Consider the following 27383-nt stretch of genomic DNA (forward strand, 5'->3'; position numbering starts at 1 on the left):
GGCTTTACCACACTTTCACCATGTCCTCTCTGAGCCCCAGGTTCTCTGTCCATAAAAGGAGTAATAATAAGACCAATCTCCCAGGGCTGTCTGAGACCTAAAGTGCTCAGTCCGGTGCTGGGCACATAGAAAGCCCTTGATAAACTGGAGCTGCAATCATTATTATTATTACCACCACCATTATTATTATCATTAGAGTCAGAGATGGAATAACAGGGAAATGGGAGCTGCGGAGGACAGACAGGGATTGTGTTTACATGGTAAGAGGTGTTGAATGTTACAAATTGGGGTGCGGGTGTTGGGGTGGAGAGAGAGACTGACTAGGAGACATTGAGAAAGGTAGATGGAAACTGGCCCCTCCTAACTGGGTGATGAATCGCAGTGATATGAGACAGTGGCAGGTGGGAGGACCTGGGGCTTCCGGGAGTAGAGCAGCAGCCACCCTGGCTAGGCAGGGATGAGACCCAGGGAGGATGCCTGAGTTCTAGTCCTGAGCTTGGACCTGAGACAGCACCGAGCTGCTGACCTTGGGCTCCTGCCCTTGTGCTGAATCCTTCTCCCTTGTCAGTAATACCCTGTCCCCTGGGGGGGGCTGGGAGGTGGGGGGGGGTGAGCTGGTGTTGGTGTAGTCCCAGCCCTCCCAGGAGGCTGTGAACTCACACACATGTTCCCTCCAGAACAGGTAAACAGGACAGGTGCCTGGGTCAGCTGCTCCCTCCCTAGGTTTTTCCCTCCCACTCATTCCCTGGGGGTGGCTGGCCCGCCCAGCTACCCTGCTCCACACCCAGTTTTCTCAGCCAAGAGCCACCAGGATGCTGAGACACTCTGATGACCTCTCTCGGGGTCGTGGCCACTCCTTTCTGGACGCTTGGGGTCCCCACGGAGGGCCAAGGCTAGACTCACAGCTCCCAGGCTTTCTATGGACTGGAATGTATGAAAGAGGGTGAGAGCAGTCACCTCTAGGTTGCAGTGTGGGAGGGGAGAGAGATGGGAGAGGCAAAGGCCGACTGAAACTGAGAGACCAAGAAAGGGCACCTGACTCTCATTCTGGTGCCCCTGACTCAGGCTGGCTGACACCTATGGTGGATCCTGTTCCACTGGGTTCCCTACACTTACCCACTGGCAGGGTCCTGCCTATGACTTCCCTCTCCTAAGTCCCCTCCACCTGCTGCCTCTAGGAGACACCAACAGCCTATCACCTCCTCAGATGCCCCCATCCCCACCCTGTGCCCCAAATTCCTGGGGTTGGGAAATTGGAACACTTTTGCACCCATCTCATTCCATTTCTCTCTCCCTCCCTGATGGACAGCTCTCTCTCTTTCTGTTTCAACACAGACTCTCGGACTCCCAATTATAGCTCATTACCCTATCGGTGGCTGGCCCTGAGTCACGGGGGGAGGGGCTCTGGGATGCCCAGCCCTGTCACCTTCTCCCAAGCTACAGTATAAGGAGTAGTGGCAGGGAGGAGGACTCTGGGAGGTCAGGGGAGTCTGGGAAAGGAGAGAGAAGACTGCAGACCTAGAGGGAGGGAGAACAAGGTCAGAAGGAAGAAGAGAACAGAGGAGGGCACACAGACTCAGAGGAAGAGAAAGGGCAAAAAGAAGGAAACTTGGGTGGGAAGAAGACACTCGGGAGAAAGAAGGAGCAGGGCAGAGATGAAGTTTCAGGGGTCCCTGACCTGCCTCCTGCTGGCCCTGTGCCTGGGCAGTGGGGAGGCTGGCCCATTGGTGAGCGGAGGGGGAAGCGCCGAAGTCGGTGCTGGGGTGGGAGAAGCCATTGGCCATAGAATCGGGGAGGCCATTGGCCAAGGGGTTGGTGAGGCCGCTAGCTCTGGAATCAGGGAGGCTGCTGGCCCCTGGGTGGGGGATGCTTTCAGCCATAGTGTTGGAGAGGCCATCCATGAGGGGATTGGGGAAGCAACCCATGCTCTTGGAAAGACTGGGAGTGAGGCTGGTAGACAGGCTGAGGATATCATTCGACATGGAATAGATGCTGCCCACAGCTCGTGGCAGGGAGTGCCTGGCAACAATGGTGCTTGGGTGAGTGGCTGGAAGGAAGCTGGGTGTGGAAATGGGAGCTTGTGGGCAGCTGGATTGAGAATCTTGGGAATTGGTTGAAAGGCTGAATGTATGAATGTGGCTATGTGGGGCAGTCTCCTTCCATGTATGCGTCCTTCCTTCACCGCCTTGGGGTCTCTACCTGTCTCTCCCTATGTCCTGTTCTGGCTCCTCTCTGTCTTAGTTGCTCTGCCTGCCCTCCCCCTTCACAGAGTGAAAAGGTCCCAGACTAAGAGCAGGCATGTTGTCCTTGCAGGGAACCAACGGCCAGCCTCCACGTGGAGGCCCTCAGGGTGGCCTCGGAGCTCACAGCCAGGGCAATCCTGGAGGCCCAGGGACTCCCTGGGATCATGTGTACTCGGGAGGCTCAGGTGGCAGCTTTGGAACCAACTCTCAGGGGAGCTCCTGGGGCCAAGGAGGCAATGGAGAATCGCATAACTTTGGGAGCAACACTCAGGTAAAGTAAGCACCCCAGCCCTGATCCTGCCACCTGTCTTCTCAAGCCCACACTCTCCAATGCCTCCGTCCCTCAGATCCCACACTCAGTCTCACCCTCCCTGCAGGGAGCTGTGGCCCAACCTGGTTATGGCTCAATGAGAGGCAACAGCAACCCAAATATAGAGGTAAGAGGAAGAGTCGGGGGAAGAAGAGGGTGTCTGGGTGCATGAGCAGGAGAGACAAAGGGGAAACAAAAATGGGGAGGGAAGGGCTGGAGGTACGGGGCAGATTGGCCAGGGAAGAGGTGGGCGTGGGGAGGAGGCAAGAAAGGAAATGAGATGGGGATGGGGAGAAACACCCTGGGAAAGAAGCCAAGCTATACGCAGGAGAGCCTGGCCTGTGGTGATGGCTTTCACTCAAGTCTCAAAGCTCCCCTGTCCCCTTCCCTCCGCAGTGCACCAACGCCCCGCCGTCTGGCTCAGGTGGAAGCTCTAGCAACTCCTGGGTAAGAGAACGGGGCAACCGGAGGCATTTGGCACAGGGAGGAAACAGAGAAACTCTGTTGCCCTCAGACCGGGAAGGGACTGTGCCCGAGCGACAGAGGAAGGAATGGAGGGAAGCAATCTAGGGGGTTCTCATCTTTAGTCCTTGCTTGGATCCCTTTCCGCCCCCCAGGGAAGCAGCGGCAGCAGTGGCAGCAGTGGCAGCAGCGGCAGCAGTGGCGGCAGTGGCAGCAACAGTGGTGGCAGTGGCAGCAACAGTGGTGGCAGTGGCAGCAACAGTGGTGGCAGTGGCAGCAACAGTGGTGGCAGCGGCAGCAACAGTGGTGGCAGCAATGGCAGTAGCGGCAGCGGCAGCGGCAGCGACAGTGGCGGCAGAGGCAGTAGTGGCAAGAATGGCGGCAATTCTGGAGGCAACTGGGTGAGTTCTGCTCCTTTGTTGAAGGCAGAGATGGTGCTGAGGCCCCGGTGGCCCCTGCGGAGGAGCCGTACTGCAAGGTCTTCCTGGAAGCTGCCAGCCCCCAGGGTGGGTGGCGTTACTGGCACTTATCATCCTGTGGCTCCGTCAGCTTCTGTTCCCCACCTTCCCAGCCCCACCGAGCAGGGCTCCTTACACACGCTCTCCAGTTTGTCCAGAAGCGGCGCGCTGCCTACTCCTGCTCACGCTATTCCTTCTCCCTGCCCCATGATGGCGAGGATATTTCATCTCCTGTCTAAGCCCCATTCCTGCAGTCACGTCCACCTGGCAAATCTGACTAGAGCTGGGGGTGATGGATGGAAGAGGAGAGGTGGGCACAGAAAAACATGACGCTTGTTAGGGTAGCTCCCGGGAGAATGGGGGCAAGTCTCCCCACACGCGGAGACTTAGGAACATTTACAGAGCTGTGGTGTCGACGAACTAACAAATACGGCGTACACGTGCCGCTCCTCCACGGCGGGTTAGAGGCCAGAAAGGGACCACAACCTGGCAGCCGGATTGGGGGGGCTCCATGAGCATGGCCTGCAGAGAGAAAGCACTTTTGGCTTCCTTGGGGGGGTCTTGGGAAAGGTGTCAGGCAAGAGGAGGGAAGCAACTAGAACAAGCCAGATAACGTAAGCTGCTTTAATTTACTGCCCCTTGTACTACCTGCTTTCCCCCCATCTAAGAGCGACCCATAGAAAATTCTAAGAATTTTGATCAAAGCAGATACTCACGCTCCCAGGTAGAGACTCTAGTGGCCCCTTCTTCTTTCTAGGTTCTAGGAGAGGGTGAGGGGAGGGAAGAGGCAGGGAGAGGGCAGAATGAACCCCCGCCTGCCCTCAGGAGCCAGGCGGGGTCATGGCTTTTGTGAAGTTAGGCTCCAGAGGCCTTTCTACCCGTGGCATGTGGTGGGGGGTGGAGAGCAATAGCTCAGAATCCCAAATTATCCTACCTTTCCAAATACACTTGGCCACATCTGGCCTTCTCTGTGCTCCAAATAACTTCCCTCAGTGACCAACTAGCTAAAGATGGGAAGGTATGGAGGTTGGGAGAGGGGGTTAAAAATACATAACACGGCTGCGAACTATTGGGTCCTTTCCAAGTCCTTTTAAGACACCAGATGAACTCTTGCTTTCCCTTGTAGGACTACAATCCCAGCTCTTCCTCAGGTAGCAGAGGTGGAAGTGGTGGTGGATATAAACCGGAGGTGAGTGTCTGCTGTTCGCACCTGGTCAGATCTCCCTCAAACTGGGGGAAGGAAAATAAGAAGCTTCTCAGATGATGGGAGAGTGACAGGTGGGGCTGAGAATGGGGGTGGACTGCTACTGAGGTGGGGTGGGTGTGGGCTAGCCTCGGAGTTAAAAGGCTGCCATTTGAGGGCTGGAATTGGTGTCGGGGTGGGGACTGAAAGTTCTCTCTCTCTCTCCCACAGTGTGACAACCCAGGGAACGAAGTCCGAGGGTCCGGAGGCCCTGGGAATCAGGTGAGAGTCACACTTGTCGTGAGTACGCTTCATCACTCAGCTGTGCTCACTCCGCGTCACTCAACTCTGCTTGGCCCCACTTCTAAGGCCAATCTCCGTCCCAACCCTGTCTGTAGGGAGTTTACCTTTTAGGGGAAGAAACCAAGTGCATAACATTACTACCGATCTCCAAAGTAATAATTAATTGCAAATCCTTATGGGATACACCCCACTTTCTACCACAGATGGGGCTGTGAAAAATCGTATGAAAACCAGTCCTTTTAGACACTAATTTTTTCAAATGTCCTATGCTGGGCCCGTGAACAGAATTCAGTGACTCCTTCGGCAGTTTTGAAATGGTGTTTCGAAAGCATACATTCCCCTCCTAGTTATTCTGGAAATTTGGGCTTTCTGTCAGCAGCTGCAGCTCTGACAGAGGAAGTGTTCAGCTAACGTCCACAGGATCACCTGGAGGTCTTGTGAAAATGCACGGTCTGATTCAGCAGCTCTGGGGTGGAGCTGAGATTCTGGTTTCTAACAAGGTCTGGGTGAGGCCGCCGCTGCTGCTTTGTGCTCTGGTGTGAGCGTGGCCCACAGGCCGAGAAGCGTGGCGCTGCGTTGACAAGGCTCTCTGAGGAGCTCCTTAAACGCTGGGGATACTAACTTTTTATGGGTAGACAGGTTCTAAGAAAACTTCTCCCAGTTTGTAACTCTATTTCTAGTTTTTTACATACTGAAGACTTTTTCTCTATGGTTTCTGCTCTTGAAAATAAAGGTCTTTATTTTCGTCTAGCACAACTAATACTTCTGTAATTTTATCCTTTAATTCTTTAATCCATCTGGGCTTTATTTTGCTGTATGCTGTCTAGTCCCATTCAACTCCATTCAACTAGGCAGACCCTACACTTTGGATCAGATCTGGGTGCTCCCTTAGGAGAAAACCAGATAATAACAGAAGGGAGGAAATGGATAAGGTCTAACTAAGTTTTTCTCCCCCAAACTTAACTGGTCTCCCCAGGCCCGTGTATTGAATCATTTCTACCACTGATTTAAAATGTCACTTGTAAATACCTTAATATTTGGGGAGAGCTTCTAGAAGTTCTATTTTGTTAAATCGATTCATCTATTCTGGGTCAGGAACCACACCGCTTTATTTATGGTAGCTCTACAGTACATCAGTACCTGCCAGTACAAGGCCTCCCTTGCTGCTTACCTTTTCCAATGTTGTCTTGCCTATTCTTAGACATTTATTCTTCTAAATGAACTTCAAGATGACTTTGACAAGTTCCAAAAGAGAATTCCATTAGGAGTTTAAGAGGAATCATATTAAATCCTTTGGAAATTTGCAGGGATGGACTAGGATCCACGACAATAATCTGTGTTTCCCTGTCTCGCTCCTCAGGGCTTTGGAGGCGGACAGGGAGGCCCCCGAGGCTCAGGCGACTTCAGGGTAAGGCGACGGACAGGCTGAGAGCAGGGGCTGTGGTACCCGTTAGTGGGATGGAAGTCAACTCTCCAGCAGCGATACTGACCGAGCAGATAGTCCCACATCCCGGCCTGGTCTAGATTTCAGCTCTGGGAAGGAGGAGGTGCTGATGGGCCTGGGATTCACACCAAACAGTGAAAGCAGGACTCAAGAGGAGGCCAGCATAACTAGGAGGAGACTAGGCAGTTTATTTTGGAGCTACCTCAGCTCCCATGGACTCTAATGTCACCTTTCTGACCAAAGCAAAACATCAGCCCACACGGGGTCCTGCAGTTTGAATCAATTCAGTCCAACAGCCTGGCTGCCTCCCACCCCGACACCACACCAGGGGAGAATTCAGGTACTGCGGTGGCAAAGGCAGTTCCTATTGGATTTGGGGCAGCTTGCAGATATGAATAGAAACAGAGATGGTTATAGAACCAATGAGCATCGTAAGTAAGCAGTAGCCCGATCCACAAGGGGGTGAAACAAGATTTGCCAGGGAGACGGAGCCACCCAGAGAGAAGGGCCTCTCTTGGGGTCCTGGGAGGTCCTCGGTCATGCTCGTGTCGCAGTCCCCTGATTCAGGAACCTCTCGCCTACCACCTGTTATCCTGCCTTCTCATTCTGCATCCTGCCTCCTCCCTGCCAACTCTTCTCCATTTTCTCTCTCCTCAGGAAATAAGCAGGGAAGGCAGTCGCCTCACTGGGGGCTCCCAAGGCAATTATCAGGTGAGCAGGGATGGCTTTAGGAGAAGGGATGGTGGAGTGTAGGGACAGAATGCCAAAGGCCTGGGAAAAGAAATAGAAATATCAGCTTCTTCTTGTAAGCTGCTCTGAATCTGTGTCGAGAGACCAAACGGGTCTGGGGTTCCCATCACGCTCCTTGATTCACCCATTCTCTTCCTCCTTCCAACGGCAATCACAGCTGTATTATTTCTGTGAGGGAAAAAGCAGAGACGAATAACAGAAGAATGCCCGGGGGATAGTTTGTAGAACCATACTTAAGAAGGCAGTGTTGGGAAGTGGAAAGGCAGTGAACTTTGAGGTAGGAATGGGGTTAAATGCCAGCTGGATCACTTGTCACCTGTGTGTCTTCGGGGAAGTCTGTTGACCTCTCTGAGCCTGGGCTTCCTCTTGGGTAAAATGGGGACAGTGATGCCTACCTTGCTCAGCCTCCCATTAGTACAGAGCTTTCTCCATCATAATAAGACCAGAGTGGCTCATGGTACAGACCCTGGAGTCCGCCGTGGAGACAGACCCTGAGGCCAGTTGCTGGGTAGCTATGTTTCAGTTTCCTCATCTGTAACATGGAATGTGGCAGGATAAGGCACAGTGCTTGGCGCAGTGGGACTAGCATTAGGGGATGCATAGGGTTATTCTAGGGAGCAAATAACAAGTCATTCCAGGAAGGCTTTCTGGAGGTGGGGTTCTTAGGTGCTGTGTAAGAAGAGAGGTGGTTTTACAGACAGTACATGCGCTTGAGCAAAGACAGAGATGAGTGGGCCAGGAACAGGCTGACAGGTGGCATGCATGACGGGATGCATAAGCCTGGAACAGTAGTGCCCCTTTCACCCACCCAGGGGCAAGGGTCCGGTGGGGAAGGTGAGGCAGTCGGTGGAATCAATAACTTGGTGAGTGGCAGCATCACCCCACCTTGGGCCAGGACCCTCCCAGCACCCGTAGCTCCTACCCCTGCCTCTTGTCCACAGAGCAGGTTCTTACTGTCATCCCGTTTCTCATTGGTTCCTTAGAACTCTGAGACATCTCCTGGACTCTTGAAGTTGGACGCTTTCTGGAAGGTGAGTTGGACAAGACTGTTCTGCTCATTCTCTTTCGGAAAAACCAAAACCCGGCCCCTTGGCCCCACAGGACAGAGTCCTGTTTCTATAACAACCGTCAGCAGTGGCCCTAGACCTGTCTTGTCCTGAGGCCCTGAGCCAACTCCATCATGACCCAATTTGGCCATTCTCCTTTTTTCTTCTTCTTTGCAGAACTTGAAATCCAAGCTGGGTTTCATTAACTGGGATGCCATAAACAAGGTAAGGGCTGGAAGGCCATACTGTTTGATGTTTGTGGGAGATGGATGTAGAAAAGAAAGCTGAACCGCTGCTTGCTGAGCCAGGAAAATAATGATGATGGCGCTAAGAGCATTTCAGCCAGTGCTTAAAAAAAAAAAAAAAAAAAAAGACAAAAACAGGACGAAGGGCAGCAGAGACCTGAAAAGATAGGGAGAATTTGGAAATAGCTTGGAGTTGGGGATCAGGAAGGAATGGGCCTCTTTCATGTTTTAATACGCAGACCTGAACAGGTCTGAACCTCAGTTTCCCCTTTAAGACTTGGAGGGTAACAGGAGAGTAAGCAGGCGTAATCCTCAGGAAACCAGAGGGAGCAGAGGCTGGGGTGGTGGATGGACTGAATAGTCAGGTGGAGCTAAAAGGCCATATAGGTACGGACATGGAAAAAGAAGGGAAGAGGAAGCGATTATCTGCTGGGTACCTGATGGGTGCCCGGTACATACAGAAGCTTAGGACACACTGAGGGCCCAGACTGCTTTCTCCTTCTTCCCTGCCCACCTCTTCCTCTTTCAGAGGAACCGCTGGCCAGGCTGAAGTGACCCCAGAATAGTAGAAGGAGTGGACTGGAAGGAGGGGATGAGGGCAGACAAACAATCCAAACAAATATCAAAGGCAGAAGCTGCAATTGGCAGGCAGCCCACTGATGGATTTTGTTTGAGCCATTTTAAAAAACAATATGAATTAGTTGTCAAAATTTAAAAATTGAGAGACTTCACAACATGACTTGGGTTTTGACTTCTCTTGAAAAAATTGGCAACACTGGGCTCTTTTCCACAAGCTACAATAAGGTAGAGCTGCTTCCTGCCATGGGGGCTGCTCTCGGGCAGCCAAATCCCCCTGCCCATCAGTCATTCTAGCCACCCAACTGGCCCGTGAACAATTGAGTTTCTAACCCTTAACTTAAAAGAATGAAGATCAAGATCCTGCCCTCTGAAACTTGCAGGGGAAAAGGGGTGGTGGTAGGGGTCTGCGAAGAGGCAGCCCAAACCTCAGGAAAGTCAAAGTCTGCCCTTTGGAGATAAGTGGGGAGTGGAAGATAGGAGATACAGATGTTCCCAGCTGCAGCGCAGTTCTGGTTTGATTGAACTAAATGAACAAAATAGACGGTTTCTGTTTTAGAGAGAACTGTCTCTGAGAGGGGCAGGACTCCTTACTGTGGACCATGGGGAGACCAGGCCCCCTCCCCCACCCCATGAGCACGTCGGGTCTGATGGGAGATCCAGGGCACATACACACACTTCCCAAAGGGCCAGGACAGACAGCCAAGTGTTTTTGCACATGTAGGGGGGCAGTAAAGCAAGTACTTGAGGTTGGGCAGGATTCATTTGGGGCAGCTTCTTGGAGGAGCAGATAGCGGAAGAGGGGCAGGACCAAAGGGCAGAGAAGAGAATGGAGAGCCCCATCTCCCTCACAGCGGGGGTTGAGGGGGGCTGGGACTTCCTCTACAGTGAAGAGAGAAGATGGGGGTGGGGTGGGGGGTAGGGTGGGTGGGAACTACACATAACTTTCCTGACAAGGTACAGGGGTTTTCAAGGCCAAGTTGGAATATCTGGATTTGACTGGATGACAGCGTGTGCAAAAAAGGTCCCTGCAGATTTCTGGAGCAGGCGTCCAATCCACCCTTGTCTTGGTCCATTCCTCCCTGAAGTCCGATTCCTTGAGCTCCCTCTCAGAACCTATTTTTTTGCCCAGGACGAGAGGAGCTTTCGCATCCCGTGACCTCCAGACAAAGAGCTACCAGATGGATGGGAGCCCCTCACCCCTTCTTAAAACCACACTATCTCACCACTAATATCAACACTTACCCTTGAAATAAACCTTAGCTGCCCCACACTCCTGGTCTCTGCTCCTTTCTTACGTCTCCACTGTCATCTCAGGGGGGCTTGGAAGGGGTGACTTCAGCCCCACAGCTTTGGGAAATGGGCTGGAGGGGGCATGGCAGGTCAAAAGGCAGGAAGCTCTGTAGGCAGGTCCTGATCCTGAGATTTTGCTAGAAGCTGGGGAAATGGGATAGAGAAGGTCGCACGTATGTGCTGGGGATCGGAAGGATGGTTAGTGGCTCCAGGGATCTAGCTCCTCTCTTCCTCTGCTTCCAAAAATAGTTTCTGGTCCCTAAAGACCCCCAGCTTCCCCCCAAACCTTGGTCACAGTGCAATTCTGAAGACTGAGAAATGGTGGGAGTGGGAGTAGGGGCTTAGGTGAGCAGGGGCTCAGGCTGCCTGCTAACCTGCTCCCCACCTTTCATCCACAGGGTCAAATCCCGGCCCCCAGCACTCGAGCCCTGCTCTACTTCAGCCGACTCTGGGAGGTAGGACACTTCTCACTTTCTAGAACTGGGGATCCTGGTCATCCTGTCCCTCTCCCCACCTGCTTCAAGCAGCCACCCCGGCTCCAACCTACCTGTCACAGGATTCCTCCTTTTCATTTTTGAGATGGGTAGTCTCACTCAAATCTTATCACCAATACCATCTGAAATTCTAACACCCTCAGTCTCCTATACGCTTGTCTTTATCTAACCCCAACCCACACCCAGGCTCCGAAACCCATTCTTGCACATGGTCTTGAAACTTTCCCAATGAGCTGCCACACTCCACCCTCTGAGTTCTGTCTCCCTGTGGCCCACTCATCTCTCCTTCTCCCTCCAGGATTTCAAACACAACACCCCCTTCTTGAACTGGAAAGAAATTATTGAGGTAAGGGCTTCAGAACCTCTCGTTTCGGGGTCAGGAAGCTGAGCGCTGGGGACATGGGGTTCTGGGCCCTTGGCAATGGCGTGCGATGCTGGCCTAGTTCCTTATCCTCTCTGCTGAGGGAGGGCGCCTCCCTTCCTTTCCCACTTTCCTCCCTTTATGCAACGCTGAGTGGGGGTGGGGTGGGCGAGTGAGCTGTGAGTCACTGAAGAAGGAGCAGAGTGGCAGGTCCTCCCTAGGATAAAAGCCCAGGCCGAGGGTTGGGGCCCTCACAGGCCCGGGAACATGAAGCTGGCCACCACTGGCTCTGCTGCTGCTCCTACTGGGCATGGCCTGGCTCCGGGGGAGCCACAGCTACTGGGTGAGCAGGCGTGGGGACCACAAGGTGGGGAAGAGGGAGGGACCTCAGAACTGGCTGAAGGGAAACAGGAGCTGTGGCAGGGGGGTGTCAGGTGAGCCCCAGCACAGGCAGGTTCAGAGGGTCTGAATATCCGGGTTCTGGGGAGGATGCGCAGGACCTCTGGGTCTTCCAGCCAGCCACACCTCGATTCTGTGTGGCCAGTGGCCTTGGGGAACGAGGACCCTTGGGCACTGAGGCAAGGATTGCCCACATACTCATCCACGTGGGCCAGGCACTGAGGCTGCACAGGTGGGACCATGCAAAGTTAGAGGTTAAGGCCTTTCTGCTGAGTGTTGTCATGCTCTCATGTAGCACCAGGATGGCCATATTGTCCGATTCTTCAAGAAAAGTTAGAAATCTGATTCTCAATTGCTCGCAACTAATTCAATTAAAAAATGCAGACCAAGTGAAAAAATGTCTGGAGGACTGTGGTCAGTGTTAGGGCTCATGTAGGGTTAAAATTCAGTGTTAGGTGCGGATAAGGCAGGGAGTTAAGCTTGAGTTAGGAAGAATGTCTTAACTCTGTGTGTGTGTGTGTGTGTGTGTGTGTGTGTGTGTGTGTGTGTTAGTGGTGGTGGTGGTGGTGGTGGTAGGGTTCCTGGTAGAGAAGTGATGATGGCAGGAACTAAACTTCTCTCTTACTGCTTAGAACTTTCCCCTTGCCTCCATCAGGGAAGGGGAGGTGGCAAGTGCCTCTGTGGTGTGTCCTAAGTGGCTTCACCTGCTTTCTTGTATGTCTCGCCTTTCTTTTGCTTTGTCCCAGAGCTCACCTAATAAACTGTGAATAACAGCCCACCCTTCCAAGGACCCTGTAAAGAACAGTGTTTGTAAACAGGGATAAAAGGGTCTATGAAGGAAGCAGGGTTTGGTGTCAGCAAAAGGTGTGCTGGGGCTGAGGAGCCTGGGTCTAGCCCAGGGAAGCCTGTGTGGGTACCACCCATCTGTCATTCTAGCTCCATCTCAGGCCAGCCTGCCAACACTCCAGGTGCCTGGGTGGGGGTGGTGTTGCCAAAGCCAGTTCTCTACCCTTGCTCCCCAATACCGAGTGTAGAAATCTGTCCTGTATCTATTTGGGCCATCAGTTTTCTCCAGACTCACTGCCTTCTCTGTAGGTAGCACTTATCACGGACCACTGAGAGGAGTAGGGTGCCTGTGTGGGATGCTGGTGCTCCAAAAGGAGGGCAGAGCCTAGGCAGCAGGATGTTGGAGTCCTGAAGGACCCGAAGGACCATGGAGACACCCTAACTGGGTCTCCCCTCTTCTTTACAGGGTCCCAGTGAGTCATCACTCCAGAAGAGATCAGGCAATGCTGGTCAGGTACGTCTCTGCCCTCAGACTGGTCCTGGAGGCCCTTGGTCCCTCTCAGTCTTGTTCCTGGGTTTGGCCAATCTGAAATTCTCCTCCTTCACTCTCCTATTCTGTAATTTTCTCAGCCTGGTCAAGGATGGCAAGCAGTAGCACCTGTAACTTCTAAGGTAAGATATCTGCAATGTGATCACGTGATTTAGATCTCACTTCTTGTCTTGGTCTCCTTCCCTCACTTCCCAAGTAACACTTGAGGAGCTGGAAGAGGTAACGAGGGAAGGAGGCAGGGCCATTTGGGCTAGGAACATCAAGTGAGGTGAGGGTATGGGCTCTGGCTGGCTAAAGGAGATTCCAGAAAAGAAAACACATGAGACAAGGAGGGGAGAAGTTTGGGGCTTTGAGAGAGGTCCAGCCAGGTCAGGGAGGTGGGGAGTTTATTCCAGAGCAAGATGCCTTCATGCTTTCTGTGTTGCCCCGGCCCCCTCCCTCATGACCCACTACCCCTCTGCTTTCTTCAGCAGAACTACAATTATAACCAGCAGGCATATCCTACTGGCTCTAGTGGGCAGTATTCAGCCAAGCTCCCCGCTAAGGTAAGACTTGCAAGTGCCCTGTTTTCCCCTTGGGGTCTCTGCATGGGGGTGAGGGAGGGAGGCTTTTGCTGCCAGGGTCCTTTCTCTACGTGGGTTTGCTGAGGTCAAATCCTCTTCACTTTGAAAGTCATGTCTCTCCACCCTTTGCAAGGAGACTCGGACTCCCTGAGAGCAGTCTGGAAGTGGAGGGTAGAAGGTCCAATGCTCTTCACACCCATCCACTCAGAAAAACGTTACAAGGGTGCAGTGGCTGTATCATATACATGGAGAAAACTGGGAACATATATCCTCTCAAAGAGAAACATACGCTCAAAAAAAATAAAAAAGAAAAAAAATCACATGACACATGGCAGAACAAACAGCCTTCCTTTGCAGCATCAGTATTCTGCCTCTTTAACTGCTGACCTTTTGGGGGTGGCAGGGATCCAGGAGGAGGAGAATAGACTAGCACGTAGGTGAAGCTAACCCAGGAACTCTTGGTTGGTGGGAAAACACTTCATTCCATAAAGGAAATAAAAGGGAAAACATTTAAGAATTTTGTTGCATTCAGTTGCAAAGAAAGCAATCTTATAAATTCAGTAAATAAATGTGCTAAATACTAATTGGGCAGGTGAAGGAAAAAACAGGTGGAATTTCCCTCTACCACCTAGAACAATAAAGCCCTGCCCTGGGGACAGGCCTTCCACCGAGAGGTCAGGAACTGCTAACTGAGAGGAGGTGAAGAGGCGGTTCACACTACCTGTGGGTATCCGCTTCGCCAATTATTTGTGGCCAACTTCCATCCATCTTACAGGCAGAGGGAGACCTACCTATTCTCTTTCACTCCCCATGGGCAGAGTGTGCTCAGGGACCATATTCAGTATCATTTTGGGTAAAATGTACTTAGAATGATAAATCTGCTGTGGAAAAAATTCCCTGGGCTGAATGTCCACAGTCAGACCAAAGGACCTTTGAAATAATCCTGGTCTGAGCCTGCCCCTGTCACAGAGCCCTTCCTGAACTGTGAGGACGTGACAGAGAGGTCACTTTAGTCCCCACATCACCTCCTCCGATCCTCTCTTTGCAGGGTGGAGTCACAATCTCTTCCTCGGTAAGTATTGGGGCAAAGAAAATCCGGCTTGTGAGAGAAGGGGCCTGAGGCCAGAGGGTGTACAGGGGACAGTGCGATGTCCACTCAGACATTCTCCTTGTCCTGCAGGCTTCCCGGGCTCAACCTGGTCTGCTGCAGTGGCTGAAGTTTTGGTAGGTGAGTGTCAGAGGGAACCAGGCATGGCTGCACCCGGGAGCTGAGGCACCATCTCCCAGGGGCAGGGCTGGGATTGGCATTTCCTTTGCTCTGGACGGAAGCTCTAAAGGTAACTGAGGAGGAGAGCCCAGTGTGGAGTGTGGAGAAAAACTCATAGGAAATGGCCTACTCAGAAAGCACCCCCTAGGTGCTGAGTGAAGGCCTGACGGAGGTGGGACCCTGCAGGGACGTGTATGAGAAGAAGGATGACACTAGGTTAAGGAGAGGAAGCAGGATAGGAATTGACGACGGACTGTAATAGGTGAGCCTTTCAAGTGCAAAGGGTCAGAGGCAGGAAGAAGTGAGTTGCCAGTGGGGACGAGGTAGTAGATTAACTTGGCAGGACTACACAATCTGTTTTAGGGGACAGCAAAAGTGAGGGGACCGGCAGGTGACATAGGTAAGACACAAAGGAACCGTGGGAATGCAGAAGCTGGATGAAAGAATACGTGGTTTCAACAGGTTTAGGAGTAGCCACATTCTACCCTTTGCTTTTTTCTTTTCTTTTAGAAAATCACTTCCAATAACGACGGAGGCCCTGAAAAATGTCAGTTGTCAAGGAGCCCAACTGCACCCCTCCCCCAGCTTTTCGTCTGTGCTAGGCCTGCTGTGGGTGCTGACACCTTTTTCTAGGTTGGGGACCTGGTTTTATCTGTCCCTTGTTGCTTCCCAGCCCATGTGGTGCTTCCTTGACCACCAGTCTCATTAGAAAACCAGTCACTTTCTTTATTTACTCCATTTTGTGACCTGAAGTTACTGTGACAATTCTTCAGGAGGAGCTTCCTACTTTTGAGTTTCTCTGTGGAAATAAAAAAGTTTCCCTAAGACTTTCTCAAATTTTATTCTTTAATACTATTCTGATGGCCTGGATCAGAGAGGAGGGAAAAGTGATTTAGGGGCAGATAATCTGCCTTCCTCCTGAGAGTGGTATACAAAATGGCGGTCTGAGACAGGTAAGACCTGGGCGGTCCTGACAAGAAGTAGCTAGCTGACGTCACTGGGACTCAGTTCCTCCATCGGTGAAAAATGATCTTTGCCCAGAAACATCTGAATAACATGCTTACCGCCCTTGAAGCAGTCTTAGGTGTATTGCTAGCCTGAAAACGCAATGAGGGAGCTATTCAAATCAAGGTGGGAGTAGACAGCTTGTTCAAAGAGAGGAGACCTGTCCCAGGGAGAGGGCAGGAACAAGAGCAAGAGGTGGGTAGAGAATATGCCGCAGCCTCGTAAATACACTGAAGGGTGGATGAGGGGACAGTAGGGTTGACTTAGCAAGTTGGGGGGAGTGGCTCCCGTCTAGTACCTTATCACATGCAGCGGCCCTGTGTTTCCGGGGTGCAGAGGGCAGTGGAACACTTCTACTCCAGTAATGTGCCAGTGAGACAGGCAGAGGTTCTGGGTGCAGGCTGAGCCCAGGCTTATTATAAGCCAGAAGCCCTGAGGACACAGCCGGAGAGTCTACAGTTAGAGTCTCTGAGCCAAAATCCCATCAAGGCCATACTGTGTGTCCGAATTAAGGAGCCTCCATCACTCGTTCCTGACATCCCTGTGGGGACCCAGGAACTAAAAGGAGGACATAAAGCACCCTGCCAACCTAAGTGACTCCCTTCAAGACTGCAAGTTTCCTGAGGGCATGGACTGTCTGCCTTGGTCACTGCTCCAACCCCAGTGCTTTAGCACAGGGCCTTGGCACAGGGTAGGGCAGGCTTCAAATAGCTGATGAATAAATGAAAGAAAGTGGGCCCTAAATGGACTTGGGGAAACCTATTTGAACAAAGCCACCTGACTGGGCGAAAGAAGACTACTCCATCCTGTTCTCACTTACTCGTATGTCCCTGAATTGGGGCTATTGCTTTGCATTTATCTTCGGTTGTAACTGTGTGGGAGGGCCTTGCACTACCTCCTTACGGCCACAGGGAGGTGAACACGGCTGTCCCAGGGCAGACAGTCTTTCCAGCTGACTGACAGCTAGCTTCCCACAGTGTGGGTGAGGTTTCAGAAATAGCTAGAACTCATGTCTCCTCCAGCTAGTCCCTGAGGGATTGAAGGAGAAGCTGAGGTCATCAACATGGTTCTGGACTCTTGGGGCATTCCGGGTCCGAAGGGCTGAAAGCAGCCCTTTAAAGTACCACCTGAAGGAAGCTAAGACTTTTGGGTAAAGGACTCTAACAGAAGGACAGGCCACCCTTTCTCCTGCCTGAACTTCTGAAGCAGCTTCCTGAAATCCTTTCATTTCCCCCACTAAAATCCATTCTCGCATGACAGCTATGGAGGATCCCTCACTCAGAATCCTCCTGAAGCTTTTCGTTAGCTCTAGAATAAAAGCCCAACTGTCCATGGCTCACAGTGATCTGGCTCTGGCCTCTCTCCCCACTGTCATCCCAGACCTTCTGGGAAAGGCCCTCAGACACACTGCTGTTATCTGCCCCTGGAACCCAAGATCTTCAGAAGTTTGGAGCTTTAACTGCTTTTGCTCTAAATTTAAATGTCCCTTGCCACACCAGCTTAGCCAAGGATACCTGCAAAATCACTATCACGTCACCCGATTTTAACTTCTTCACAGAATTTGTCAGTCTCTGAAATTATCTTGTTTCCATTTTTTTTTTTGTTTTTTTGTTAGATTATGATGTTTCCTCCGCCAGAACATAAGCTCCACAGGACAGGCACCAATTTCCAGCACTAAGAGCCAAAGTATCTGCTCAATAAACATTTGTGAGTTAGAGAATTGAAGAAGGGATCAGAATTAAGTGGGATCAGTCCAGGAAGTCTTCCTGGTAGAAGTTTAAGCAAAGGGCGCACAGAGACAGGAGGTGGAAGGCAAAAGACAGACCAGACCTGCTGGGCAATGTAGCTGCTTTCTTGGGTGTGCTAATAACGCCAGCAGAGCGAGGCAAGGACAAGACAGCAATGCCCTGAGCTCTGCCTCCCAATGCTCCACGTACCCCAATACCCCAGTACCCCACACCCTGGCCCCCTTTCTCTCCAAGGCTTGTCACCTAGGTATTCACCGAGGCCCCAGGCCCCAGTGTGCATCCCTTCAAGTTCCTCATTCCCTCCATGAACCCAGGAGGCTGGCTCTGCCCCCTAGGTGTGTCTGTAATGTACTAATCAGGGCTGGGCCTCGTCTCCTACCCACACTCAAGTTCTGGCAGATCGGGGTGGGGTGGGAGCAGGCCTGTGGGAAAACAGGGGTTTACTGGTATGCTCAGAGAGGCAACTAGGAGACCAACCAGACTTGGAGATGGGGTGATGCAGAGCCAGCTCTGTGACTCTGCCTCAGCCATTAACCTGATGTGATATATCCAATGCAACACTGAATCCCGGGCTGATTCTCCTGCCAGCCATTATCCAAACTGCTGGGACCCTGTCCCAGTGAGAATCCCCCTACCTGCCTGACCACTGGACACTGGACAAGCAGGGATCACAAACTCACTGAGGCAGTATCGATGGGGGAAGGAGAAGGAGCTTGGACAGAGACAATAGATTCCAAAGTTAGCACTTACCGTGTAAATCATGTAAAGCCAAAACTACCCTTGAAAATCCATCAGGAAGGTACCAAGTCGAAACAAATCATAAGTTCAGCATAGCCAGTTTTTTCTCCAGCGTAAGAACAGAATTTCTTTGGCTGTGCACATGAAGTAGCTGGCTTGTATTCAGAGGTATGATACAAAAGCACCTATTTTTAACCACCAGAACTTTAAGCACTACAACTAGAACTAGAAATATCTTTAAGTACATACATCTGGCAAGATGCTTATATGATATGAGGCATCTGGAAATTGAGGTAATTGCAGGTTCATTCTGGGACATATGCTCATTTGTGTCATTAATCTCTTAGCTGTCTGTTTTCATTTTGCCAAGAGTGTACAGTTTAATTCATTGAAATTAATGCACAGATGCTCAGAGCTGCCACCTATGGCTGCACACCACAAAAGGACACCTGGTCACGGAGGCTAATGGGGGCTGAATGCAACCTGCCCCCCAGCTCTCAGGGCATGGGTCTAATTCACACAAGGTGGTCCACAGGCAGGCCATTCCCTTTGTAGGACACTACTCCACAGTACAGCAAAGGAGCAATACAAATGCAGGCTCTGGAATCCTAGGCTTTGAACACTGGTCTTGCCAAACACTGGCTGTGTGATCTTGGGTAAATTTCTTACCCTCTATATGCTGTGGGTCCCCTACCTATAGATTGTGGGTAATTATGGTAACTACCTTACAGAATCACTGTGATATTTCAATGAGACCCTGTTTCCCCGAAAATAAGACCTAACCGGACAATCAGCTCTAATGAGTCTTTTGGAGCAAAAATTAATATAAGACCCGGTATATATTATTATATCGTAAATATATTATATTAATTATATTATATGTTATATTATATTATGGGCCAGTCTTATAGTAAAATATAAGTCTTATATTAAATTTTGCTCCAAAAGACGCATTAGAGCTGATTGTCCGGCTAGGTCTTATTTTCGGGGAAACACGGGGTCATGCTTTAGGCGCACTTAGCACAAGGCCTGCCGTGTAGTAAGACATCAATTGGCTAACATCATTATTAGCAGCCCCAGCATAAGGTGGAGAGGGAAAGAGGGAAGTCAATTTGTTGCCAAAGAACTCTGGAGCCAAACAGATGATGGTGTTTGGATCATCTGGTGCTTTAGATGCCAGTGTCCCACCATTAGCATGTCTAATTGGAGTTGATTATACAATGTCAGTTCTTTTTTGTCACTTGTTCCTTCCTTCTGCTCCTGGAGTTGACCCTATGCTGACAGAATGGTGGTTAGAGAGCTCCTCCACTCACTGTTAATTCATTAGTAAGAATTCACTACATGTAAAACCTTGTATCCTCTAGAAAACCTTTTGGGAGGTGCTCCACCCACCTCAGTCATTTTCTCACTTATCCCCTTCAGTAGCACCAACTGCACATGACATCCACCTTCACAAGGTCATCTGTGCTTAGTGAGTGTCCCTCAAGCAGTGCCTCCTCAGGTAGCTCCGAAAAGGGGCAGATGCCATTATGAAAACAGAAGAGATTTCCTAGGGCTAAAGAGGGAAAGGATGTCAGGATCTGGGATGTGGGGGCAGCATGAGAATTGAACTGAAGTGCCAGCGTCTGGGGTTCATAAAGATTGTTCTTGAATGACTGTGGCCCTCCCACCCTAGTCCTGCCATCTGTGTGCATTGCATCAGGTTGGGTAGAGGCCCACTCTGAAATAAGGTCTTTGATCTGGCAGCACTGGTTGACGTTCCAGCACCTCCCTATTACACCAGGAACCAGTTGGGCCACCTGAACCTCATTGTGGAGACGGTTCCTTGATTAGGATGTTTTGTCACTTTGAGGTGATACAACTCCTCAGTGGGGGAGTAGAATGGGGGGTGGCATGGGATAAGCTGAATGAAATGGAGTAGGCATACAAAGTCCAGGACACAGATCCCATGTCCAATTGCTTAGCTGTAGGACCTGTTTCGTGGTTTGTTTGTTTTTCTCTATTTCTTGTCTCAGCTCAGAACAGTCGTTTTTCTGAAGACCCAAGAGTAAATCATTTCTCTGAAGACCCAAGAGTAAAAGATGGGCAGTTGGATAATAGGAGGGATCTAGCCTCAAAGGAGGAAAGTACACAACTTGGTGGAAGGATGCTTGAATTCTAACATCCAACCTAAAAATGTTGGCTCCATCTGTACTCTGTGTAAGGCATAGTGCTAGGGAGATATAGACGTGGTTAAGATATAGCTCCTAACCTCAAGGAACTTAATATTCTAACAAGGAACTGGGAGAAGAACATACATTGCTCTAGGTGCAATGCCAGAGAGAAACCAATGAATTGCTATGGCCATTCCGAGAAGGGCAAAGTGTGTGGGGGAAAGGGGATGAGGACGGTGGGAGAAACCAGGGAAGCTTCCTCCAAGATGGATGTTGGGTTCTGAGAACTGGAGATGAGAGAAGGGTATTTTAGGAATAAGGAACAGCATAGGCAGATGTTTGGAGGAGGAAAAAGAAGGACATATTTGGTAAGGAGTCCAGTTTGACCTGATGTGAGGTATGTGCCAAGGGCGTATAAGAAGAAAACACCAGAAAGGCAGATTGAGGACAGAGCATGGATGCCAGTCTAAGGAGTTTAGACAGAACTGAGTAAGGTGGGAAAAGGCCTGAATTATAAGAGAGGAATGAAGGATATAAGGAAAAGAGACAAAGACAAAAGGAGAAGTTGCTTGGGTGCCACCGCCAATCCCTTAGAGGGACAGGTCCAACCTGTCTCCATCCCAGCTCCATTTGCATGAAGAACCCCATTGCCACCTCACCTTCCTAATGCCTAGAGCAGAATGTGAATTGAGAAATCCAAAGTAAGTGGGGAATAGTCCACACCTCCCCTCCCAGAGCCCCGGGGGTGGATGACAGGATCTGGGGGTGAGTCAGTGGGGTGGGGACCCCATTTCTGCTCATATCTGCCTTCCTGGGAATATAAAAGGCAAGCAATGAGGCCCCGCCTCAGAGCACCCCAAACTTGACACCATGAAGATCCCAGTTCTCCCTGCTGTGGTTCTTCTCTCCCTTCTGGCGCTCCACTCTGCTCAGGGGGCAGCCCTGGGTAGTTCTGAGGTGAGCACATCACCTGGGTTTTCTTTTTCTTGTATCTATTACCTCACTTACTCTTTTATTTCTTTACCTTCTATCCATTACTGGATAAGTGGTTGGTTCTAATTTTTTAATGTTATCAGGGGCTGAATGAGAAGCTGGGGCTCTGAGGAAGGGGAGAAAGGAGGAAGGAAACAAAGTATCCCTGGGAAAACCTGTAGGGATGGAGATGCTTATATTTCTGAAAGGGATGGTGAAGTATGGGGTGGAGGCTGGACAACTGAGATCTGGGAAGAGATAGGGGCTGAGGTTGGTCGTCTGGGTTCAGCCTCACCTTTGTTTCGTTTGCATCCCTGGGAATGGCTTCCAGGTGACTAGGAGCTCCCTACTGTCTCTGGAGCCTAGGCCATAGCGAGAATCGTAAGAGCCAGCCTCCAGCCAAGAGGAATCTTGAGGTCTCTCTATCCCCAACTTATCCCAAGGTGGGGAGAGAATGTGTATGTTAGATTTAAAAGTCAACGACAGGGGTCACAGACTCAGCTGCTTAGAATCCAAGCCAGTGGTATCAGTCAGCAAGAGGGTTGCTGGGGCCTCAGGGGAGGTGGGGAGAACTTGCCCAATCTAAAAGGGGACAGTCTGTATTCCATCTTACTGCTGCCAAGTGGGAAAATGTACTCGGTATGGCCAGAGCTTTAAAATTTTCAGGAGAAACTGGAAATCTGATTTATGAATTCTTACTGGTTAAAAATGTTTAATTCAACTTAAAAAACAAACCAGCCAAACTACTATGAGAGCTAAACATTTGGGTCTAGGCTGTAGGCTACTTGTTTGTGACCTCTGTTGTGGGAAGTAAGGACAGTGACACTAGGTGAGGTGGGAAAGTGACAAGATGGCTGCACTGAGGTCTGGAGGAGTGACCAAATGGAGGGAAACAGAGCCCGAGACTTTTGTGGCAATCAAGTTACAAAGCAAACCAACATCAATCAATTTAAGGCAGGCAGGGCACTTCAGCAGGTTGGCTCCCACTGCCATGCTAATCTCTCCCATCAGCTCTCTGGGCTAAGATGGGGTGTCTTAGGAACACCCCGGAAGTCAACTGCAGAACAACACTAGCTCGTTTTTCTTGGGAGGAGTCCTCTTTCTCCACCCTTTGCACCAGCTGCTTATGAGGGACGCAGGCCTGGGTTTTTAACTTCTCTACCTTAAACATGCCCATCTGTCAACATCTGCCTTGTTGGAACAGTGTGGGTTAACTGATGCCTCATGGTAGAGAATGAATATGCTCAGGGACTGGCCCATTGTGGGAAGGGAGAGCTGACAGAGAGGGTTTGGAGAGGGGGACTTGCTGACAGGTGATCATTTGGCTCCTTTCTCCCCTTCACTTTCCAGGAAGAAAGCACCATTGGTAATTATGCGGCAGGACCTGAGGTAAACACCTATTTTCCTACACTCCAGCCATGAGTTTGTCCCCTGCCTCTCATGCTTCTCAGCAATTTTTCTAACACGCTGCTTCTTTGCCTAGGCCCATAACACTCAGTTTCTGAATATCGACAAGTTGCGATCTGTAAGTACAATTCTCTAACGCTGTCCCCACAAATATTCACACCAGAAAGGAGATCGATGCCTCGGGAGCAAGCTTGCAAAGCTGCCATGGTCCCTTCACCTTTTCCAGAAGACTAGGGATTAAGCTCTGCCCTCCTCTGGAACTGACCCTGTCCTGCTCTCTCTCCTCACAGGCTTTTAAGAATGATGAATTCCTGAACTGGCACGCCCTCTTCGAGGTAAGTGCTTAGGCACTCCTTACTCTTCTTGATTGTTTGCAGTCTTTCCAGGGTAGTGGCAACACCTGCTAGTTCTCCAGGTTCCTTCCTGAGTTCTAGAAGGGAGTAATGGCCATGCTTAGATGCTGTCCAGCCAAAGAAAGTTTCCCCAGGAGGCTGCCATGGCTATACTTTATTTTCTTAACATGGCAGCAGGGAGCAGGCCACAGAGACAATTCCAGAAAAGGAAGACCTTAATCAATCAAGAGTTTATTTGAATCTCCTCATCCTCTACAAAGAAACTGAGGTCCTAAGTTGGGTGGCTGACCCTAACTTAGGAGGCTAAATGAGTGACGACGCTGGAACTAGAGCTTGCATAGCATGACTCTCCACATACTTATGTACCTTTGTGCAAATGTCTTCAGTTGTCTGAGCCTCAGTTCCCTCATGTGTGATGTGGGGACAATGACAGTACCTACCTCCAAAGGTTGCTGTGAAGACAAAATGAAATCATGCCTACAAAGCAGTTAGTACAAGGCAGACAGAAGAAGGGCTCAGGAAATATCTGTTCTTATCATAATTATAAAACAATAACATCATCGCCACTACAGAGAGCTCACTCAGTGGGTGCTTACTGAGCTATGCTCCCCTGACCTGTAACCCATCTCACATTCTCTTTTTCTATTGTAGACTATCAAAAGGAAACTTCCTTTCCTCAACTGGGATGCCTTTCCTAAGGTAAGAGGTGGTGGGCATTAGAAGGATAACGGGGCTGGGAGTGAGGGAAGAAGCAGAGGATCTGGGAGGGAGAGTGGGGACAGTGATAGGAGGATAAACGTTCTTCCCACCAAAGTATCTCAGCTACAATACTTAGAGGTGAATGGGAACTTAGACTGGGGCAGAGATTCCTTTCCATCAGTGCCCCACCCTATCTTGAGGTTCCTTATGGAAGACTCGAGCTTCCTGTACCTGAGGATCCCCAGTCTGACCGTGCCCTCTCTTCCTCTAGCTGAAAGGATTGAGGAGTGGAACTCCTGATTCCCAGTGATCGTTCCCTTCAAGACCCAGCACTGCTGATACCCATTGGAAGGGGGCTAATGTGGTATCTGATCACCATCCTACAATCACTCTTTCCTGGCTCAATAACTCCAATAAAATGTCTTCCAACCAAATAGCTCCTGTATCTGCATCTCTATTCTTATCCTACTGGGCTCTACAAAGAAATTAAGATGGAGTGGGCTCCAAGGCGGTGTAGGCAGAAATCTTGACTTGGGTACTTTACTTACTTGGGTAGTAAGTAGTGAGAGAGGAGCAAGAGGGAAGGACAGATCATGAAGGCAAGAGATCCCTTGTGTCTTAGCTTCTTAGTACTGGCTGACATGCTTGAGGAGCATGAAGCTGTGAGTTACTGAAGATTCCCAAGGAATCAAATCTGCTCCTTGAACTACTGGTACCCTCCCTCTCCTGCCTTTTGAGAACCTGATTTCCGTAGTGGTGGCAATTTGGTACACCAGAGCTATCTGGAATCCAAGGCTCAGGACCCAGCTTAAATCATATGAGCTTATCTGAAATCCTTTATACAAAAAAAAAAAAAAAAAAGGGTAGGTTATACAATAAAGAAAACTAGTGGTATGACCTTGGGCCTTTCTCAGCATCCATTTCTTTATCTGTGATATGAGTGTGGAAATAAATCAGAATGATAATAATGACCGTGGTGTTATTATGAAGGTCAAATGAGATAAGGTATGTAAAGCTCCTTGCATAACGCCAGGCATATAGTAGGCGTATTGCTCAACAATTGCTTATTCCCTCCACTCCCCCAAAGAGCTGCCATAATGACCCAGATTCATCATTTACCCATCCATCCATCCATCCATCCATCCATCCATCCATCCATCCATCCAATATCCATCTATCCATCCATCCAACCAGCCACTTACCCATCCACTGCAAGGTCTTAAAACATAAAATGGATTGTTTTAGTTCCTGCAGATGTATTCTGCATGAAATCTCTGTGTACTCTGTGTGTCTGCCCTATGACTTAAAATGTTGAATTAGTTGGGATTATTTCTGGTTTCTCTTGAAAACTGGGAAAATCAGAGAACAATGGAGCTGTGATTGGCTTAAATCTAAGTTAATAGCTGTCCTCCTTACACAGGACATGGTCTCCAGATCAGTAAAGTTCCATGTGGCAAGTTTCATTTATTCACATTGCCTTTTGGCCTTTATAAGAAATTGAGTTTGTAAACTGTGGCCTGGAACTTACTTGAGGAAGTAGACTACAAAGGAAAATTAAATTTGTGTAGGGGGAAGAAAAACTTCCTCCTACTCTCTTAAATTCTGTGGCTGGCCTAAGAATTAAACTGACAGAAGACAAAATAAGAGGAGAAAAGCACACAAATTTATTTAATATTTTTAATATATACACTGGAGTCTTCAGAAGGAAAGAGAAGACTCGAAGAAGCCATTAGGCCCAAAAACTTATACACTGCTTTATTCAAAGAATAACAAATTGTGGGGACGTAACAACACAAAAGGGCTTGGACTAGGGGCAATAAACTATGGGACGGTGACTAGGAAATCTATGGGGGAAACTAATGAAAGGTCAGGATTATTTTAGTAGGTTTGTTTATACAGACTGGAGTTGACTCCCAGACTCTGGTGGTAAGATTGTTCTTCTCTTCCTGGTACAGGGAGAGCACCTCTCTCAAGGAAAATGTTATGACTTGCTTTTACGTAGAAAGGGGAGGGCAGAGGGCCCTTCTTGCATCCGCTGTGTCTCAAGTGCCTTCAGTTCCAAATCATCAATGTGCCACAGTGGCCTATTTTGGGGTGGCAAAGCAGGAACCTTTTCACTTGGTTCCTGCTTTCAAAGAGCTTCCAGACTAGATGACTAAGACATGTAAATGTTGCTCATCCCCTTTCTTCTGGTTAAGTAACAATACACACACACACACACACACACACACACACACGAAGCAAGTTATAAATGGGATCATCAGAAAAAAAAAGAGACTGGTCAAATGCCACAATCAAAATATTTAGCAAAGATTGAAGGCTCACAAATGGGGTGGTAGAAAATGGAGTAGAGGAAGAAGGAGGGGAATTCCTTAAGACACATACTGGGAGTACCAAAAAAAAAAAAAAATGTATGCAAGTGGACACTTTGGTCAATGTTGCTCAAGCAGTAGTTTGCCATAATCAGAAATGTCTGGATGCTGCTGGTAACCACTTTGAGCACCTCTTGTCATTGCAGAAGTCAATGCGACTTGTATTCCTCTTTTGTTATCAGTGTATATTGAGTATTACAATTTTAATACAATTTTCCTTTCTTCAAATGTGTATACATGGTTTTTGGCCCCCTCTGTTTATTAAGTAGCTAGGCTTTAGGAAAGAACAAGAGTCATCACATAGAAGCCAAGGACCTCTGAGGTGCGGCAGTGGTTCTCCACGTGTAGTCCTGGGATCAGCAGCCTCAGCATCATATGGAAACTTACAAGACCTGTTGAATCAGAAGCTGGGGGTGGGGCCCAGCAACCTGTCCTTAACAAGCCCTGTAGGTGATTCTCATGCACTAGCGCTTGACAACCACTGAGAAAAGGAAAGCCACAGGATGACCGATGCAAAATTCAAGACAGTAGTTACCTCATTGGGGGAAAGACCATCATGTGAGAGGGGAGAGGCAAATGGAGGAGGACTGAAGGCTTCTATTATTAGTGTTTTTATTTTTTCCTTAAATACCAGGGGTGCCAATGTATATACATTTTAAGAGACATTAACACTTTGGTCAACGTTGCTCAAGCAGTAGTTTGCCGTAATCAGAAGTGTCTGGAAGCTTATGGTAACTACTGTGAGCACCTCTTGTAATTGCAGAAGTCAAACATGACTTGTATTCATCTTTTGTTATTGGTATATATTAATACAGTTTTTTTCCTTTCTTAAAATGTGTATACGTTGTTTTTTTTTTGGTACCCTCTGTATATTGTAGAGAAGGGAAAAATATCTTTTCCTTCTACCCTTCTAGATTTTTGGCTGGTTCTCTGTAACAAAAGACAGATTAACAAGAAAAAAGCATACATATTTGTTTAATATAAGTTTTAGGGGACATGGAGTGGTAGATAAAAGGCAGGACTGGATGCGGAAGATGAAAGGCAGGGCTGGCTGTAGAACAAAAAATCTCAGCCCATTTTGAAACTTTTTCTTGAAACTTACATCACCAGACCCCAAGACAAGATGGATGGTTAATAATCTGGGAACCACTAAGACGGGCTGCAACCAGCTAGAACCAACATGGCAATGGATTTCATCTAGCA

The 27383-nt window shown here is 49.4% G+C and overlaps 2 protein-coding genes across 9 annotated transcripts; both read left to right on the top strand.

Moving 5' to 3' along the window:
* Positions 1 to 1464: 1464 nt before the first annotated feature.
* Positions 1465 to 15558, top strand: DMKN (dermokine). 7 transcript variants are annotated; one of them, XM_074315765.1, is made up of 20 exons: positions 1465 to 2039; positions 2314 to 2514; positions 2621 to 2680; positions 2950 to 3000; positions 3171 to 3416; positions 4600 to 4662; positions 4888 to 4938; positions 6320 to 6367; positions 7061 to 7114; positions 7966 to 8016; positions 8137 to 8184; positions 8377 to 8424; positions 10712 to 10768; positions 11106 to 11153; positions 12820 to 12867; positions 12984 to 13025; positions 13374 to 13448; positions 14515 to 14538; positions 14647 to 14694; positions 15244 to 15558. In XM_074315765.1, exons 1-19 carry the CDS (start codon positions 1656 to 1658, stop codon positions 14692 to 14694), a joined length of 1647 nt encoding a protein of 548 aa, XP_074171866.1. In that variant the 5' UTR covers positions 1465 to 1655; the 3' UTR covers positions 15244 to 15558. The 7 variants fall into 7 exon arrangements, with proteins under 7 accessions (XP_074171866.1, XP_074171867.1, XP_074171872.1 ...); XM_074315766.1 differs by having other exon boundaries at positions 13377 to 13448; XM_074315771.1 differs by having other exon boundaries at positions 1465 to 1727.
* A 5647-nt stretch (positions 15559 to 21205) lies between these two features.
* KRTDAP (keratinocyte differentiation associated protein) lies at positions 21206 to 24244 on the top strand. Of its 2 annotated transcripts, XM_019710614.2 has the most exons (6): positions 21206 to 21334; positions 22700 to 22738; positions 22833 to 22874; positions 23047 to 23091; positions 23761 to 23808; positions 24080 to 24244. In XM_019710614.2, exons 1-6 carry the CDS (start codon positions 21248 to 21250, stop codon positions 24116 to 24118), a joined length of 300 nt encoding a protein of 99 aa, XP_019566173.1. In that variant the 5' UTR covers positions 21206 to 21247; the 3' UTR covers positions 24119 to 24244. The 2 variants fall into 2 exon arrangements, with proteins under 2 accessions (XP_019566173.1, XP_019566174.1); XM_019710615.2 differs by lacking the exon at positions 22833 to 22874 and having other exon boundaries at positions 21207 to 21334.
* The last annotated feature ends 3139 nt before the right edge of the window (positions 24245 to 27383 follow it).

The sequence above is a fragment of the Rhinolophus sinicus genome, linkage group LG11 (assembly GCF_036562045.2).
Source record: "Rhinolophus sinicus isolate RSC01 linkage group LG11, ASM3656204v1, whole genome shotgun sequence".
Classification (NCBI taxonomy): domain Eukaryota; kingdom Metazoa; phylum Chordata; class Mammalia; order Chiroptera; family Rhinolophidae; genus Rhinolophus; species Rhinolophus sinicus.

What these genes read in the sequence shown, in the direction of transcription:
- DMKN (XM_074315765.1), top strand. Translation starts at nt 1,656, where the DNA reads ATGAAGTTTCAGGGGTCCCTGACCTGCCTCCTGCTGGCCCTGTGCCTG. An exon ending in CTGGCAACAATGGTGCTTGG is followed by an intron (nt 2,040 to 2,313) that starts GTGAGTGGCTGG and finishes TTGTCCTTGCAG; the next exon opens with GGAACCAACGGCCAGCCTCC. An exon ending in ACTTCAGCCGACTCTGGGAG is followed by an intron (nt 10,769 to 11,105) that starts GTAGGACACTTC and finishes TTCTCCCTCCAG; the next exon opens with GATTTCAAACACAACACCCC.
- KRTDAP (XM_019710614.2), top strand. Translation starts at nt 21,248, where the DNA reads ATGAAGATCCCAGTTCTCCCTGCTGTGGTTCTTCTCTCCCTTCTGGCG. An exon ending in CAGCCCTGGGTAGTTCTGAG is followed by an intron (nt 21,335 to 22,699) that starts GTGAGCACATCA and finishes TTCACTTTCCAG; the next exon opens with GAAGAAAGCACCATTGGTAA. An exon ending in ATTATGCGGCAGGACCTGAG is followed by an intron (nt 22,739 to 22,832) that starts GTAAACACCTAT and finishes TTCTTTGCCTAG; the next exon opens with GCCCATAACACTCAGTTTCT.